Consider the following 19323-nt stretch of genomic DNA (forward strand, 5'->3'; position numbering starts at 1 on the left):
TCTTGTCTTCGGCTCTGATGTCATGCAGAAAAACCTCTAGATATTCCTTTTCATGCTGGGCTAGTGCTGAACATTGTCTTTTGAATGAGCAGATCATTAGCAGCGATGCAGATCTTTCTCCTCCATGCAATGGACCACGGACACATCTACCTCTCATAGCCCTTGTGAACTCTATCGCACCTCACTCCACAGTTTGTAATTCTAAGCATTATTCATGTGAGAATGTAGCGCATAGAGTGACTGAATGGGCTTGGGGTAGAGTGTTCGGGTTATCAGCAGCCTAGGGTTGCAATGGCCCGACTACTGCATCTATCTGGCATGCTGCGCTTTCATCGTGTGGCATGCCCTTTTTTTACTTTTGGCTACTTGGTGGCACAGTCCCAATTTGCCAGTGTTGTCATGGGCGTAGCAGAAGGCTAAGGAAATGGACTGGATGATGTACTTCATTGCGATCATTCTGTGCTGAATGTATTTATTCTTATTCATGCAAAGTGTTGCACCAGAGCAAATGATGGCAGAGCAAAGGCATATGGTGAACGCCTGCCGACCGCCTATGCCGTGTATTTCAGACGCTCTTGCAGTGTCAATGCTTCTTAGATGTGTCTCTCTTCTCCTGGTTTCAGGGTCATCAGCCGAGCCCAAGGGCTGAAGCTGGTCGTGGAAACTCTCATGTCCTCCCTGAAGCCCATCGGGAACATCGTGGTGATTTGCTGTGCCTTCTTCATCATTTTCGGAATTCTGGGGGTCCAGGTATGTGAGCTAGGCAGGACTCCGCAGGATAGTCACTTGTTTTGTTCCCTTGCCTTTCTGCACACCTCTCCCTCACCTTTTGTTTTTCTCCAGCTCTACCAGAAATGTTGTCAGGCCTAGTACAGTAGTCGCCTGTCTGTTTCCATTTCCTTCCCACTTTCCCCCTCCCTTCCTTATCTATGTCTTAGCTCTTGCACTATCTGAAATGTCGTCAGGCTGAGTACTCATTTCACATCCTTACTGTTCATGGCCTGTAAGAATGTCATTGTATTTTCCCTTGTTTCCTCCCTTGCCTTGAAGCGCTTTGAAACACGTTGTGTCTAGGCACTATATAAATAAACAATCATACCATACCATATCGAAGACTTGACACCTACTCCCAGAAGAGTAACACAAGGTCCTGGTTTGCGATAGCTTCACGATTGCAGTAGCGGTATGAGATGTCCTTAAGCCATACAGAGAAAGCTCAGAGAAACCATTGGACTAATCAGAGGGGTTTGTGAAAGAATTTGAGAGTGGGCTATTTCTAGACTAACTCGAGTGCTTCTTACCTGCCTTCGTTCTCTTTCCAGCTCTTCAAGGGCAAGTTTTTTTACTGCCTGGGGGAAGATACCAGAAATGTCACCAATAAATCGGACTGTCTGGATGCCAAGTACAAATGGGCGAGGCACAAATACAATTTCGACAATCTGGGTCAGGTGTGTTGGAAGTCCTCCTTATTCCTATTCCACTTGAATGTGTGTTTGATGCAGCTGGGTGCATGTATTACTTAAATATGACCAGGACTGCTCTTGTCCAGTGCTGGACTGGCCTCCAGGGAAGTCGGGAGATTTCCCTGTGGACCTCTCCACCACGGGCCTCAATTTTCTGAGAGCAATTGGAATTGTTTGTATTGATGCATGCAAAAAACACAATTAACATGCTATTTTGGCTTGCAAGGTGTGAAATGGCGCCACTTTGGTTCCCTGTCCACCCCTGCACATGCCGTGAGGTGACGGGGGTCTCAAGTTAGCCCATTTCAGTTGCATGCATCTCAGTCCTGATTTTGCTTTTTGCGTTCTAAGAATTGTACTCCCGCATTTATAATGTAAAATGCAAAACTCCAAGTCCCAGAATTCAAAGGAGAAAAAAGACAGTTTGGCCTACTCATGCCTTCTTTTGGAACACTGAAGAGTTCTGCATGCCACAGAAATAGTGATATACAATGCTGGTTTCGTGAGACACGTTTAAGCCAGGTGGGGTGTGGTAAAAAGATGCCAACACAGTATTACTGGGTATTTTACCTATTCCCTGGCAAACAGCATAAAGTGAAATGTGCTGAAGTGGGAGCAATTAGGAGAGTATTTCAGAAGCACTGCCCTGATCGTGTGTATGCAATGTGGGAGCATGTGACACGACACCTGGCTGTCATAGAACAAGATATTCAGAATGCTGAAAGAGCGGCAATGTATGGCCAGCACGTAATGAGGTGGGATCTTGGACACAACTCTAACTTGGCTCCATTTTGTGTCTAGGCCCTGATGTCTCTCTTTGTCTTGGCCTCCAAGGATGGCTGGGTGGACATTATGTACGATGGCCTCGATGCGGCCGGAGTGGATCAGCAGGTATGTTCGGTTTGCTTCAACTGATAATGATTGTTTTGCACAAAGACGGCAGCAGCCAGGGTTGTCCGACTCCGGTCCTTGAGAGCCGGAATCGTGACAGATTTTCAGGATATCCCTCATGAGGAAAAATGTGCATACATTTAGAATCATTGAATGCATGTTTGTCTCATGAATATTAAATGAGGGGTATCCTGAAAAGCCGGCATGGGTCTAGCCCTCGAGACCTGGAGTTGGACAACCCTGGACCAGACGTGTGGCGTATTTTAAGAGCAAATATTTTCCACGCTTTAATGAACAGGTTGATCAAGCCAACTGGTCAGACTTTTGCATCGGAAAGCCTTCCATTCAAGGGCACACATGAAATCTCTTCTCGAGAGGCACCCAAACTGTTGGCATCGTGCAATCCTTCCCCCTTTCCTCTAAATATTTTATTACTGCACTGTCTCTCATTCCTGAGCTCAGAATATCTTCATGATATCCGGGAAGGGTCTGCCTAAATGTCTTTCTGGCTGCCTAAATGGAGTAAACGAAGCTACCACCTTACGGGCACTTTACAGAGCGAGATGTCATAAAGCTTCTGTAGTTGATGCATGCAGCTCCCTACGATGGCGCTAGCACTCCAGATGATGCCCAGTCACCTGCAATTGAAAAAAGTGTGAGAATACAAGTACCAGAATCCTTAGAGACATCAATGTGAATTAACCTGAAACACCTGAAAAGGAAAAGAAACACAGCCACCCTGATGATTGATGGAGTCAAGAAAACGTTTGGAGGAAAAGACAATTTGTTGCTACAGCAGGAAAACTTGACTGGGAACCAGAGTGTGCACCTTGTCATCATTGTTTACACTCCAGATGTCTCGCCTATGTACTCTTGATAGCCAGCCTCGACTAACCCTACACTTGAGTAAAGCACTCCCTTGCCTTACTCCCCAGGTGCCAGAGAGTTGAAGATACTTGTAGGGCCAGCATATTGCTTGTGTGGATTGGGGCTGTCCACTCTCCTCTCCGTCTCACTGATGTCTTTGAAATCATGAGCACTGAATACCTGCTCATGTTGACTAGAATTAGGTCAAAGCATTGTGTATCTAAAGTGAATTGCTTCATTTCTGTGGATGGGAGCCAATCACTACTACCCTTCAATCCTTTTTTCTTCCTCCCCTCCACTACTTTCCCTTTGCCCATCTCCTCTATCTCCCCTTCACCACATTGCCTTTAATTTGCCTATTAATTTACGTGACATTACCTTCCCTGGGCTTCCGCTTACAACTCTCTCTTTACCAAAGCCCTGTGCTGCCTCTTTACTGCCCTTCATCTTGCCTCTCCTTCTGTATCTACGTTATAGTGCTTCCTTTCTCTATCTTGTGTCCCCTTTTGCCCCACCTCATGAACTAACCCGCTCCATTCCTTCACTTCCGACTCCCCTTATGCCTTACCGGTTATCCATGTTCAAGTCTGTGCAATGTCCAAGAGATGAACTTGCTGTTTTCAGTGATTTCTGCTTTGGGCAGTGCATTGATGTCCTATCAAGAGGCAGCAATACACCAAAGTGTAAAAAGTTGAAATGTTGACTAATATGCACAATAAAAAAAAATAGAAAATAAAAAAATACACCAAAGGCACACTGCTAGAGCTAAAGGTTCCCACAATCAGAGACATTTACAGACTCAAGGAATGCCTCTTGCTCATCCAGGACTGAATATCGAGGTCATCCTCAAGTTCATCCTCATCGCAAACGATATAAATAAGCACAGGCCCGGGAAAGTCTCACCTAGACCCAACTAGACAAATAAGCACAGGTCCAGGAAAGTCTCACCTAGACCCAACTAGACAAATAAGCACAGGCCTAGTAATGTCTCACCTAGACCCAACTAGACAAATAAGCACAGGCTCAGGAAAATCTCACCTAGACCCAACTAGACAAATAAGCTCAGGCCCAGGAAAGTCTCACCTAGACAAATATGCACAGGCCCAGGAAAGTCTCGCCTAAACCCAACTAGACAAATAAGCACAGGCCTAGGAATGTCTCACCTAGACCCAACTAGACAAATAAGCACAGGCTCAGGAAATTCTCACCTAGACCCAACTAGACAAATAAGCACAGGCCCAGGAAAGTCTCACCTAAACCCAACTAGATAACTTTCTCCAAACATAATAGGATTCTTCCTCAACAACAACCTGTCCATCGAGACCAGCATGGCCATAAAATAATGAAGCCTTGATACATAAGCGATACCTCCCACAAAGACTAAAACACTTCCGACATAAAGCAGATTCCCGATGAACCACCCAGGCTCCAGTCACATTTGACCTGGAAGCAGCAACACACTGCCTGGCAACCCTGATAGGCGAACTACACTCAGCTCCACGGCTAATCGCAGGACTAATATAGGAGGTATCCTCCTTGGCCACCTCATCATCTTCAAGACTTGCCTCATCCAGGTCAAGCTATTTACTTCCATGGGGAACAGCGCAACACCAGAAGATACAATAAAGCCAGAATCCAAGCCCAGCCATGCAAAAAAGAAAACACTGAATATGCCTTCTCACAAACCTAGAAACACTAGTGTACAGGCGCGTTATAAATTGCATATCATATGATATCATAACCTAGAATGCTAGCCCCGCCCACAATGAACTTGCCCCAACAATCTACCCATTGCAGATGGAATTAAAGACTCATTTATCCATGGAACACCTCTTCAACCACAGATAACATGCCATATCATAGGTGCCTCTGCCCCCTCCCATCTCTTCCCTCTCAAGGTATGCAATCTTGAATCCCTCCCCTCCCCCAATATCTTCCCTCGCCGCATTCGTACGCCTACTTTATTGTATCCCCTAAACATTTCCGGGTGCCTAGCTCACGACTTAAATTGCCGCCCTCTTGGATGGAAACCCCCTGGCGGGTAAGGCTGACCCATTTATTTTCCAGAGGCCAATACATGGAGTACCACTGACATTGATAGCGATAACACTGGTTATTGCAGTGCTTAGAAGTGGAAGGAATCCATCATGGAGTGCTATACAAGAACGCACGTTATTATTATACGCTGTTCCATTACTCCCAAGCTAGGTTTGCACTTAATAAAACACAAGCACAAAATGCAAATACTGCTACATTCCATCAAGTATTGATCAGCATATTTCCTAATGAAAGCAAATGATTAAAAGTGATGGACATAATTCTACAGCAAACCAGCTCTCTGTGAATATCAACCCCCTCCCCCTCATATCTATCCATAAGACTCCAGCAATAGAAAGGACCAAAGAAATGTCCCAGAGAGACTTCCGGTTTCCACGTGAAGCTGAAATACTCCTTCCAAATTGTGTTCTTAGCATGAGATCATTGAGAGGTTGCCCAGCCTCTTGGGCTGACTCTGTAGCAACTTACTAAGGGGGTCTGTCAACACACTTTTCCCAGTGCACAGGTAAAGTGCACGTCTTGCCAATTGGTGCATTCGCAAAAAAGAGGGCAAGGCTAGGTTGGGCCTTTGGGAACTAGGAGCACATCCTCATTCACAACATGGTGTTCTCTCACGGTGTGCCCCATTTTGAGCACAGCGCATGCCAGCCTGACATCTGCGCGCCTTGCACCGGTACATGCACGCCGCTGGCTTCCACCACAAGTGCCCTTCCCGGGAGTGCACCACCTTCCCGGGAGTGCACCGCCAGAGTGGGCAATTGCGACCCTCCCCCCTGCATTTAGAGTTCCTTTTGCAGAAGGATTGGATCCTGATTTGACCCAGAAACCTTGATGTTTGGTTAATTGCAGGTACATGTTCTATCCAATGCACTCTGCTTCCATCTGCCTCCTTACATAGATTCCATAAATGCTCATATTGGACTTATGGAATGGGGGTAGCGTAAAGAACATTAATATTCTATCCAATGCACTCTGCTTCCATCTGCCTCCTTACATATATTCCATAAATGCTCATATTGGACTTATGGAATGGGGGTAGCGTAAAGACCATTCATAATCTATCCAATGCACTCTGCTTCCATCTGCCTCCTTACATAGATTCCATAAATGCTCATATTGGACTTATGGAATGGGGGTAGCGTAAAGACCATTCATATTCTATCCAATGCACTCTGCTTCCATCTGCCTCCTTACATAGATTCCATAAAGGCTCATATTGGACTTATGGAATGGGGGTAGCGTAAAGACCATTCATATTCTATCTAATGCACTCTGCTTCCATCTGCCTCCTTACATAGATTCCATAAAGGCTCATATTGGACTTATGGAATGGGGGTAGCGTAAAGACCATTCATATTCTATCTAATGCACTCTGCTTCCATCTGCCTCCTTACATAGATTCCATAAATGCTCATATTGGACTTATGGAATGGGGGTAGCGTAAAGACCATTCATATTCTATCTAATGCACTCTGATTCCATCTGCCTCCTTACATAGATTCCATAAATGCTCATATTGGACTTATGGAATGGGGGTAGCGTAAAGACCATTCATATTCTATCCAATCCACTCTGCTTCCACCTGCCTCCTTACATAGATTCCATAAAGGCTCATATTGGACTTGTGGAATGGGGGTAGCGTAAAGACCATTCATATTCTATCCAATGCACTCTGCTTCCACCTGCCTCCTTACATAGATTCTACAAATGCTCATATTGGACTTATGGAATGGGGGTAGCGTAAAGAACATTCATATTCTATCTAATGCACTCTGCTTCCATCTGCCTCCTTACATAGATTCCATAAAGGCTCATATTGGACTTATGGAATGGGGGTAGCGTAAAGACCATTCATATTCTGTCTAATGCACTCTGCTTCCATCTGCCTCCTTACATAGATTCCATAAATGCTCATATTGGACTTATGGAATGGGGGTAGCGTAAAGACCATTCATATTCTTTCTAATGCACTCTGCTTCCATCTGCCTCCTTACATAGATTCCATAAATGCTCATATTGGACTTGTGGAATGGGGGTAGCGTAAAGACCATTCATATTCTATCCAATCCACTCTGCTTCCATCTGCCTCCTTACATAGATTCCATAAATGCTCATATTGGACTTGTGGAATGGGGGTAGCGTAAAGACCATTCATATTCTATCCAATCCACTCTGCTTCCACCTGCCTCCTTACATAGATTCCATAAAGGCTCACATTGGACTTGTGGAATGGGGGTAGCGTAAAGACCATTCATATTCTATCCAATGCACTCTGCTTCCATCTGCCTCCTTACATAGATTCCACAAATGCTCATATTGGACTTATGGAATGGGGGTAGCGTAAAGAACATTAATATTCTATCCAATGCACTCTGCTTCCATCTGCCTCCTTTCATATATTCCATAAAGGCTCATATTGGACTTATGGAATGGGGGTAGCGTAAATACCATTCATATTCTATCTAATGCACTCTGCTTCCATCTGCCTCCTTACGTAGATTCCATAAAGGCTCATATTGGACTTATGGAATGGGGGTAGCGTAAAGACCATTCATAATCTATCCAATGCACTCTGCTTCCATCTGCCTCCTTACATAGATTCCATAAATGCTCTTATTGGACTTATGGAATGGGGGTAGCGTAAAGACCATTCATATTCTATCTAATGCACTCTGCTTCCATCTGCCTCCTTACATAGATTCCATAAAGGCTCATATTGGACTTATGGAATGGGGGTAGCGTAAAGACCATTCATAATCTATCCAATGCACTCTGCTTCCATCTGCCTCCTTACATAGATTCCATAAAGGCTCATATTGGACTTGTGGAATGGGGGTAGCGTAAAGACCATTCATATTCTATCCAATGCACTCTGCTTCCATCTGCCTCCTTACATAGATTCCATAAAGGCTCATATTGGACTTGTGGAATGGGGGTAGCGTAAAGACCATTCATATTCTATCCAATGCACTCTGCTTCCATCTGCCTCCTTACATAGATTCTACAAATGCTCATATTGGACTTATGGAATGGGGGTAGCGTAAAGAACATTCATATTCTATCTAATGCACTCTGCTTCCATCTGCCTCCTTACATAGATTCCATAAAGGCTCATATTGGACTTATGGAATGGGGGTAGCGTAAAGACCATTCATATTCTATCTAATGCACTCTGCTTCCATCTGCCTCCTTACATAGATTCCATAAATGCTCATATTGGACTTATGGAATGGGGGTAGCGTAAAGACCATTCATATTCTATCTAATGCACTCTGCTTCCATCTGCCTCCTTACATAGATTCCATAAATGCTTATATTGGACTTATGGAATGGGGGTAGCGTAAAGACCATTCATATGCTATCCAATCCACTCTGCTTCCACCTGCCTCCTTACATAGATTCCATAAAGGCTCATATTGGACTTGTGGAATGGGGGTAGCGTAAAGACCATTCATATTCTATCCAATGCACTCTGCTTCCATCTGCCTCCTTACATAGATTCTACAAATGCTCATATTGGACTTATGGAATGGGGGTAGCGTAAAGAACATTAATATTCTATCCAATGCACTCTGCTTCCATCTGCCTCCTTACATATATTCCATAAAGGCTCATATTGGACTTATGGAATGGGGGTAGCGTAAAGACCATTCATATTCTGTCTAATGCACTTTGCTTCCATCTGCCTCCTTACATAGATTCCATAAATGCTCATATTGGACTTATGGAATGGGGGTAGCGTAAAGACCATTCATATTCTATCTAATGCACTCTGCTTCCATCTGCCTCCTTACATAGATTCCATAAATGCTCATATTGGACTTGTGGAATGGGGGTAGCGTAAAGACCATTCATATTCTATCCAATCCACTCTGCTTCCACCTGCCTCCTTACATAGATTCCATAAAGGCTCATATTGGACTTGTGGAATGGGGGTAGCGTAAAGACCATTCATATTCTATCCAATGCACTCTGCTTCCATCTGCCTCCTTACATAGATTCTACAAATGCTCATATTGGACTTATGGAATGGGGGTAGCGTAAAGAACATTAATATTCTATCCAATGCACTCTGCTTCCATCTGCCTCCTTTCATATATTCCATAAAGGCTCATATTGGACTTATGGAATGGGGGTAGCGTAAAGACCATTCATATTCTATCTAATGCACTCTGCTTCCATCTGCCTCCTTACATAGATTCCATAAAGGCTCATATTGGACTTATGGAATGGGGGTAGCGTAAAGACCATTCATAATCTATCCAATGCACTCTGCTTCCATCTGCCTCCTTACATAGATTCCATAAAAGCTCTTATTGGACTTATGGAATGGGGGTAGCGTAAAGACCATTCATATTCTATCTAATGCACTCTGCTTCCATCTGCCTCCTTACATAGATTCCATAAAGGCTCATATTGGACTTGTGGAATGGGGGTAGCGTAAAGACCATTCATAATCTATCCAATGCACTCTGCTTCCATCTGCCTCCTTACATAGATTCCATAAAGGCTCATATTGGACTTGTGGAATGGGGGTAGCGTAAAGACCATTCATATTCTATCCAATGCACTCTGCTTCCATCTGCCTCCTTACATAGATTCTACAAATGCTCATATTGGACTTATGGAATGGGGGTAGCATAAAGAACATTCATATTCTATCTAATGCACTCTGCTTCCATCTGCCTCCTTACATAGATTCCATAAAGGCTCATATTGGACTTATGGAATGGGGGTAGCGTAAAGACCATTCATATTCTATCTAATGCACTCTGCTTCCATCTGCCTCCTTACATAGATTCCATAAAGGCTCATATTGGACTTATGGAATGGGGGTAGCGTAAAGACCATTCATAATCTATCCAATGCACTCTGCTTCCATCTGCCTCCTTACATAGATTCCATAAATGCTCATATTGGACTTATGGAATGGGGGTAGCGTAAAGACCATTCATATTCTATCTAATGCACTCTGCTTCCATCTGCCTCCTTACATAGATTCCATAAAGGCTCATATTGGACTTATGGAATGGGGGTAGCGTAAAGACCATTCATAATCTATCCAATGCACTCTGCTTCCATCTGCCTCCTTACATAGATTCCATAAAGGCTCATATTGGACTTGTGGAATGGGGGTAGCGTAAAGACCATTCATATTCTATCCAATGCACTCTGCTTCCATCTGCCTCCTTACATAGATTCTTCAAATGCTCATATTGGACTTATGGAATGGGAGTAGCGTAAAGACCATTCATATTCTATCCAATGCACTCTGCTTCCATCTGCCTCCTTACATAGATTCTACAAATGCTCATATTGGACTTATGGAATGGGGGTAGCGTAAAGACCATTCATATTCTATCCAATGCACTCTGCTTCCATCTGCCTCCTTACATAGATTCTTCAAATGCTCATATTGGACTTATGGAATGGGGGTAGCGTAAAGACCATTCATATTCTATCCAATGCACCCTGCTTCCACCTGCCTCCTTACATAGATTCCATAAATGCTCATATTGGACTTATGGAATGGGGGTAGCGTAAAGACCATTCCACTTTGAAGACTTTCTGCCCCTTTCTAACACCCATTGGCATGCATTTAATTTCCTCTTTGGTTGCTACCCGGCATATTGTTTATCTAACAATTGCCATGATTGGCTTTTGACAGTTTGGAAGGGAGTTTGGTGTTGTCTCTTCCCGTGTTTTCATTGTGAAACATATGCCACATTGAATCCCTGCATGGAGACATGTTGAGGGAGTGGGTGGTGTTCTCAGGGAGGGGACCACAATGACATTCCAGGTATGAGTGGACTGGTCTACAATGCATTCTGCTTTTTAATGTTTTTGGTGACATGCTGGCACAGACAAAGACACTGGAAGGGATTTGAGATCTTGCCCTAGACTAGCAGGTTCATCCAAAGGGTTAATACGCTGCACTCCTGGTGCCGAGTGGCAAGGACTTGCAGTTGGGTAGGATGTGAGTTCACTTCACCTGGGAGCAGATGGACCCTCATTTACAGCTGGGCATGGTCTGATCTTTTCTAATGTCCTCCAGCTGTGCAGATGTCCCACCCAACATCGGGAGCATGGCTACATCGTGGATATTGCCTCGCCAAGGCTTCCCCTTTAGCGCATCACACGTAGGGCGTCAGTCTTGCGTTGGATCTCACTGAGTGTCTGTCAATTGTCTGTTCTACTTGTGTTCACATTCTACGGGCTTCTGCTTCCATGTAATCACCCCTCTTCTTTCAAGTTATCGCATGAAACCTAGAAAAACAAATACACGAATGAATGCGTAAACTAAGCGCCAAGAACTTGGGCATGATCCCACCTGCCCTAATCCCGGAACGGTGGCACAGGCCATTGTGGTTGTGCATTATCTGCTGTCACTTGATCTGGACATAGAACAACAGTCTTTTATATGGAGGCATAGCTTTACGGTCCTCATCTTAATATAGTCTGGCAGACACAAGGGTGTAGGCAAAGGCTGCTCTCCTCTAATCCTGGCACAGACTGACGATCATGTACAGCAAAACATATCCTAATCTTGCCTAATCCGGTGCAACAATCATTTACAGTTCAACACTGTCTGATGCTTCGTGAATCGGGAAGAGAGGGGGAAACAGATGCCTGGTTAAAAAGGACCGAATCTAGTCTAATCTGGCTGTTCACTTGCATGGTTTTACAGATTGGTAGTATCTGAACCATCCTAATGTCGGTAGCAAGTGACCATAATTTGCAATTTGGCCTGGCCTGGCATGGCATAGCATGGGTGATCCCTCCACAAAGGAGTGTTTATTATTTACAGTTAGATTAATCGGATCCATCCTACAATGGAGCCAGTGGCCTGGCATGGCATGGGTGATCTCTCCACAAAGGAGTGTTTATTATTTACAGTTAGATTAGATCGGATCCATGCTACAATGGAGCCAATGGCCTTGCATGGCATAGCATGGGTGATCCCTCCACAAAGGAGTGTTTATTATTTACAGTTAGATTAGATCGGATCCATCCTACAATGGAGCCTGTGGCCTGGCATGGCATGGCATGGGTGATCTCTCCACAAAGGAGTGTTTATTATTTACAGTTAGATTAGATCGGATCCATCCTACAATGGAGCCTGTGGCCTGGCATGGCATGGCATGGGTGATCTCTCCACAAAGGAGTGTTTATTATTTACAGTTAGATTAGATCGGATCCATCCTGCAATGGAGCCAGTGGCCTGGCATGGCATGGGTGATCTCTCCACAAAGGAGTGTTTATTATTTACAGTTAGATTAGATCGGATCCATGCTACAATGGAGCCAGTGGCCTTGCATGGCATGGCATGGGTGATCTCTCCACAAAGGAGTGTTTATTATTTACAGTTAGATTAGATCGGATCCATGCTACAATGGAGCCAGTGGCCTTGCATGGCATGGCATGGGTGATCTCTCCACAAAGGAGTGTTTATTATTTACAGTTAGATTAGATCGGATCCATCCTACAATGGAGCCAGTGGCCTGGCATGGCATGGCATGGGTGATCTCTCCACAAAGGAGTGTTTATTATTTACAGTTAGATTAGATCGGATCCATCCTACAATGGAGCCAGTGGCCTGGCATGGCATGGCATGGGTGATCTCTCCACAAAGGAGTGTTTATTATTTACAGTTAGATTAGATCGGATCCATGCTACAATGGAGCCAGTGGCCTGGCATGGCATGGCATGGGTGATCTCTCCACAAAGGAGTGTTTATTATTTACAGTTAGATTAGATCGGATCCATCCTACAATGGAGCCAGTGGCCTGGCATGGCATGGCATGGGTGATCTCTCCACAAAGGAGTGTTTATTATTTACAGTTAGATTAGATCGGATCCATCCTACAATGGAGCCAGTGGCAATCTCAGATATACACGGTCATCGGTCCTTTTTATGGTAGTGGCCGGCTTTTTTCTACTGTAGCAGCTGACCCTGCAGGGGCGTAAGTGGGACACTATATAAAAGAAGCATTCTGATTGGCCTAAACATCTTCTGTTTGTTAATTAGCCCAGGTATACTTATTCGGCTAAATGCAGATCCACCAACATTTTCAGGGAATGCAGAGTTCGGCAAACTGCGTGATCTTTTCAGAGGTCCAGTTGTTACGTTTGTGTTACGCTACTGCCAGTTCAGCAGAGCGAAAGGACCTGTCAAAAGTGGGTTGAAAAGATCCGAGCCTTCTCTGCCAGCAGAAGCTGAACTGATGCCTGGCTTATAGCCTCCTTTTTTGGGGTTTGTTTTGTATAGAAAGCTACATTAACTCTTGCTTCTTAGCTAACAAAACGATATCCCGATAGAAACAGTTGCTACAAACATAGGGATAAGAGGCGCATTGCTCTATCCCAGGTGCATGGCCGCCAGGATCTCGCCCCATTACGATACGACCCATGTAAATGGAACCGATGCGGGCATTATCCCATACGAAAGATGACTTGCATTGCTGACTCTCCTACCATGACACGCCTCCAGTTGGTCAACTCAGTTACTTAGCTCAGCTTCTGCGGGGATCGATGTGTAGGCGAAAGGTTTCAGACGTCACAATATACGTCAACGGGATAATGCAGCAGCTTCAAAAATCTGCACGTAAGATATAGCTCAGGGGACAAGATCTTGATAGCAGCTACTCTGCTGATCATCATTTCAAGGTTGATCAAATGAGTACATTTACCTGGATAGTACTAACTCGTGTTATTAACAGTTCTGCAAAGCAGGCCAAATTGTAGTGGTGATGTCCATGAGAGAGTCAAATTATTACTAGCTCACACATGCCTGGGGACAGTAAGGACTAAGAGAACTTGTACCACCACGAAAATATTGCTTTATTTCTCCCTCGTGGTTATCCTGTTTACCTCTGGAGCATCTTGCCCCGGGCGGAGGACCACCTCACTTTCCGGAAACTCTTGATAATATGGCTCCTAACTGGGCCGCAAGGAGGAAGCTACTGCAATCATCCTCTCAGGAGGATAGCTCAGGGGCAACGTGCTCGCCTTGGAAGCAAGACGACACAGGTTGATACCAGGGTCCGTGCTTGGAAACCTCTGCGTATTAAGCGCGTTATCAATTACCAATTACAATTACAAGACTGGTTTAGAGATCAGGTATGCCACTATCCCCATGACAACTGGACTGGCTACAATAAACATCACCAACGGCACATGCTAGCATTCCTCAGCCTGGGCACGCACCATGTGGACCCTTCCAATCCAGGGAACAGTGACGGGAACTTACACCAATGAGACTTGAACCTTTGTGGTAGTGGCTTTTTAACCAGGCCAGAGACAGCATTCATTGTTACGTGCCCAGAATAACATTCCCCAATCGAAACACGTCAGCAACATGTCACATTCCAGGTTTGCTTCGTAAATCATCAAAAAATAGGGAAGAAAGTGCACTTTTTACTAACCTGCATATTTTTTAACTGTTACAGTGCAAGGATTGAGCCGGAACAAGACGGAGTGGCGTTCCGGCAAAAAACATCTTGTCACAGCGCCGCTCCGTCCCCCAGACCCAGGGGCTAGCACATGACTCTCTGAGATCCTGTGCCTCGCCGAGCAGACCGCTTTCCGGCATGGAGCGCTGCACAGTCTTCTGAGAAGTGTAGTTTGCTCATGGGTGCTGTAACTCCACAGTGCCCTGCCCTAGATCAAGGCCCAGCGGCTAGCACAGAATGCTACCACCCAGACCTGTTCTGAAGCTGTATTATTGTTTTTTTGTTTGTTTGTTTGTTTGTTTATTTATTTATTAATGCGCGCCAAACCCATGGGTAGCCGGGCGCAACATTTTACATGAAGACTTAAGCTTGTTACAATATTTGGCATGAGTATATACAACACATTGGTAAAAGGAGCAAACATATGTGAGACTATATACAGGCATAAGCATATAGGAACACAGAGGCAAAAAAGAACAGGAACTATATACAAGAATATATACAAACATATACCTGGAAGCAGGGCATGCCTAGGGTGTCCGGGCAATGGGTACAGTTGTGGCTAGGTAGGAAGCTAGGTGCAAGTTATGTGTCATTGGCACGCAGCCAATTAATTATCTTGTGCCGGAATTTTGGGTACGGTTGTTCCGTTCTGAGGTCGAGTGGTAGTTTGTTCCAGCATTGAGCAGCTCTGACAGGAAAGCTAGTCCCTCCCGCGGTGGAGCGTTTAAACCTTGGCATTTCTAGTTTGGAGGTGTTAGCAGATCTCGTGGGTCGCATGGTGATTTTCCTGTTGATTTTTTCCATAAGATACGGGGGGCTAGGTTGTTTAGACATTTAGATGTGAGGGATGCTGTTTTATGTATGATTCTGTCCTCTTTCCTGGAATTAGTGATGTGCTCTCTATAGGGGATATTTAGTGCTGCTCTTAGGGCATTGTTCTGTAGTCTTTGAAGTTTATCAGTGATATATTTATTGGTTCCAGAGTACAGGGCATTACAGTAATCTAACCTAGACATGATGAGGGCGTTAGCTAGTGTGATGCAGCTGGCGCTGGAGAGGTAAGGTCTAGCTGCACGGATTAGTTTGCAGGTGTAGGTAGTGGAGGAGGTGAGGGAATTGACCTGCTTCTTGAGAGTAAGGGATGAGTCCAGATAGAATCCCAGGGTTTTAACCACAGACATCACTTTGATAGGGTTGTTATCAATGCTCAAGGATGTGTAGTTTAGGCATAGTTTTTGGATGTTTACTTCAGAGCCTAAGATTAGTAGTTCTGTTTTATCATCATTCAGGCAGAGGCCATGTGCGGCCATCCATGCCTGAATGAGAGTGTATATCTTGTTCACCAAGGCTGAGTCTGTCTCGTAGTTGCCCGAAAGGGGTATGAGGATCTAGGTGTCATCTGCGTAGTTCGTGTAGATGACACCCAATCTGTCCAACTTGTCAAACAAAGGCTTGGTGAAGATATTGTGCATGGTGGGGGAGACACAGGATCCTTGTGGGACACAGCAGGTTATTTTGATAGGGTCAGCTGAGTTGGTGGTGGAGAAGACTCGCATAGTGCGATTGGCTAAGAAGGATTGGACCCAGGCTATAGCATCTCCGGTGAAGTTGGCAGCAGATTCGAGGTGGTTGCATAAGACTGCATGGTCCACCAAGTCAAACGCAGCCGACAAGTCCAGTAGGAAGAGCAGGGCTGTTTTCCCGTTGTCCTTAAGTTCCTCAATGTGTGTCTTGAGGTCTATTAGAGCTGTTTCCGTGCCATGGAGTTGGCGGAAGCCAGATTGCCGTGAGCCAAGCAGGTGGTTAGCCTCCAGGTAATCCTGGATTTGTATGTAGGCAGCTCTGTCTAGAATTTTTAGTAGAAAAGGCACAGTGGTGATTGGTCTATAGTTGGTGGGGATAGTGGGGTTCAGAGTTTGTTTTTTCAATAATGGGAGGACCCATGATTCTTTGAGGTTGGTGGGTACCATGTTGGATTTAAAGGAGGAGTTTATGAGCTTGGAGATGAAGGGAGCTAGATCCCTAGCTGCATCCTTTATTAATTGTGCTGGGCAGGAGTCGCCCTTACAGTTTGAGGGTTTGAGGGAGAGTATTATTTTTTCTGTGTCAATTATGGAGATAGATTTGAAACTAAATGAAGCAGTGGTTTTGTTCTCCTGGGATTGGGGTATTTGTTGGTCAGGAGGTGGAAGTGTGGCCTTTTTTTTAGCGATTTTGCATTGAAGCAAGGAGATTTTGTTTGCAAGGCCGTTTTGTATGTTTGTGCACCAAGCTTTGTTTTTGGGGGCATTGTCTATTGGTTGAATAGGGGATTCCATCTCGCGGAGGATAGTGAAGAGCTCTTTAGTATTAGAATTGGCTTTTGCGATCCTGTCATTATCGCAAGTATTGCACGCACGATGAACCCATTCTTCAACCAAGCTTTCAAAAGACTCAGCACTGGAGAGTGCATCCAGAAACTGCTAAAGCCTCACACACAGTGTTGCAGCTGTCCAGACTGGTATATATGTCCTGCAATTTACCAGACATCTCTTTATTAGCATGATCATTGCTACCAATCAAAACAGAAAAGTCCATTATTCGCATAAAAGGGGTTCTTACTGATTAAGAGATGAATAACATTTAAAATTGTGGATTTTATGATGTTCCCATAATGCTCTTTGCCTTTATGCAAATCGCCAGGATTGGGTTCTATGAAGAGTTACTGTGTTGCGCAACCTGGCCCCGCCCTTCTAACCCCAGCCCCGCCCCTCCAAAGAGTTGACAGTTCCCCCAGTGAATGTTTTCTATTTCCAGCACTGAACTGTTGTAAAGCAAGCTAACGCCTCTGGAACGGTTCACTCGAAAACTGATCCAAGGAATCCCAGGTAATCACACAAGCAAGGGAAGGGCTCGTCAGTAGATTTGGTCCCTTGTTACCACAAAGAGACAACAGCAAACCGTTTGGCACTGCTCATTCAAAACCGATGCACGCGAGCAAGCAGCCATGTGCATGGGCTCTAGAAACCAGCCACCTGTGGCTAACCCACTCATCCTGCATCTGTCACTGCGATGGCGCGGCAGCCTGATCATTGCCCCCCCCGCCCCCCTCACAGCCACAATTCTGCACGTCACTAGCTGTCCCACCACCATATGTCCCCACAGTGAAGCATCCATGCTCACATGGCAGACCTCATTAGCAAGCAAGCAAACAATACAAGCAACTGGGACTCCCCCATGGAAACACAACCCCCACCTGCCCTAACACATCCTAAAGGGAGCGCTACGAGCAGCCAGAGAAAGGGCGTGTCTGCCCTGCATGCATTAACGCTTCAGGTTTCCGATCTCCCTTACAGGACCTAGCGCCAAGAGGCTGCCAAATGGCAGAAGGCACGCTATGCGGGATGCAGTTAAACTGCATTCCGTTGCATACTGACAACATAGAGAATGCATGTGTGAGTGTTGACAGACACAGCGTGCAGTCCCGCATACCAGCCATCTATAAAGACATAAAAGCGCAGGTTGCCGCAAGCAGTGGATTGGCTTATAGAAGAGAGAGGTTTCGTGAAAGGGCATAGGTTCCATATGTAAGGCTAGTGCAGTGCTTTCAGTGGCCTACACACTCGAGCCGGGGCACTTAGTAGGCGTGGCCCGGCAGGGGGTCGGTGGCACAGTTAGTAGGCAACGCTTACCTCAGCTGAATGCTGCCTGTTGGGCCACGCCCCCATAAGAGTCCCGGCTCATTTGTGGAAAAGGGCAGGGGCCGTTGCCACACAGGCACCATTCAGGTCAGGTGTTTCCTTCTCTTTTAATTGCAGTGCTGACCCCCTGACACTGAGGGTGAGGATCCCTGCATCTCTAATGAAATGGGTGCCTGGCAGGGGGTGGGAGATGCAATGAAAAGCCAGGCTTTGCTTTTTTTTAAGCCTGATGTGCATGAGTCAGCTTCAGGCTTTAACAAAAAAAGCCTTGCCTTTTGATTGTGTCACCGACCCCCCACCAGATAACCCTTTCATTACAGCTGCAGGGGGGTCGGCGACGCAATGACATGGCAAGGTGTTTTTTCTAAAGCCTGAAGCTCTCGTGTAGACGTGAGACCATCAGACTGTACAGAAAAAGCCTTGCCTACTACTAGCCTTGTGGGCTGAGGTTAGCAGGGAACTTCAAGGGCCCCGGCAGCGCCCCGTCTCAAACACAATTTTCAGAGCTTGCCGTGGGACTCCGTCCTGGCTAGCCCCGGTCCACTTAACCCTGGGCTATTGTATGAATGTTTGTTTACCAGATGCATGCGTAATCCCAGCCTTTCAATTGGCCCTCACACAGACTATATACCGATGCCAGAAGAAGGCTTCCGGGGTGGCCAGTACCAAGCCTTCAGAAGTGGAGGTGCGAGTAGTACGGCAAGGGCATGTTGTTATGGTGGTTTACTGCATATTTGGTAAGTCTTTGCAACCTCTGACTTTGCAGGTGCTGTGAATGACACCTCCCAGCAGCCCTAGCCAGCATAGTTAATGCTTAGGGCTCATGGGAGTTGTAGTTCGAAATCTCCTTTGAGCCAGCCTGCGGGTTCTGTTCTGCCTGCCCTTCAGATGGGGATGAGAATTGCACAT

At 45.4% G+C, this 19323-nt stretch overlaps 1 protein-coding gene across 12 annotated transcripts in view; it reads left to right on the forward strand.

The window, feature by feature from the left end:
- CACNA1G (calcium voltage-gated channel subunit alpha1 G) overlaps nucleotides 1–19323 on the forward strand; it is a 1457373-nt gene that overhangs the window by 1243915 nt on the left and 194135 nt on the right. For all 12 annotated transcript variants that reach the window (XM_069654906.1, XM_069654897.1, XM_069654896.1 and 9 more), the window contains 3 exons: nucleotides 624–750; nucleotides 1323–1448; nucleotides 2265–2354. In XM_069654906.1, coding sequence (XP_069511007.1) covers nucleotides 624–750; nucleotides 1323–1448; nucleotides 2265–2354 — 343 coding nt within the window. The remainder of the gene's footprint in view (nucleotides 1–623; nucleotides 751–1322; nucleotides 1449–2264; nucleotides 2355–19323) is intronic.

Source organism: Ambystoma mexicanum, chromosome 3q, assembly GCF_040938575.1.
Source record: "Ambystoma mexicanum isolate Mex_15411 chromosome 3q, UKY_AmexF1_1, whole genome shotgun sequence".
Lineage (NCBI taxonomy): Eukaryota > Metazoa > Chordata > Amphibia > Caudata > Ambystomatidae > Ambystoma > Ambystoma mexicanum.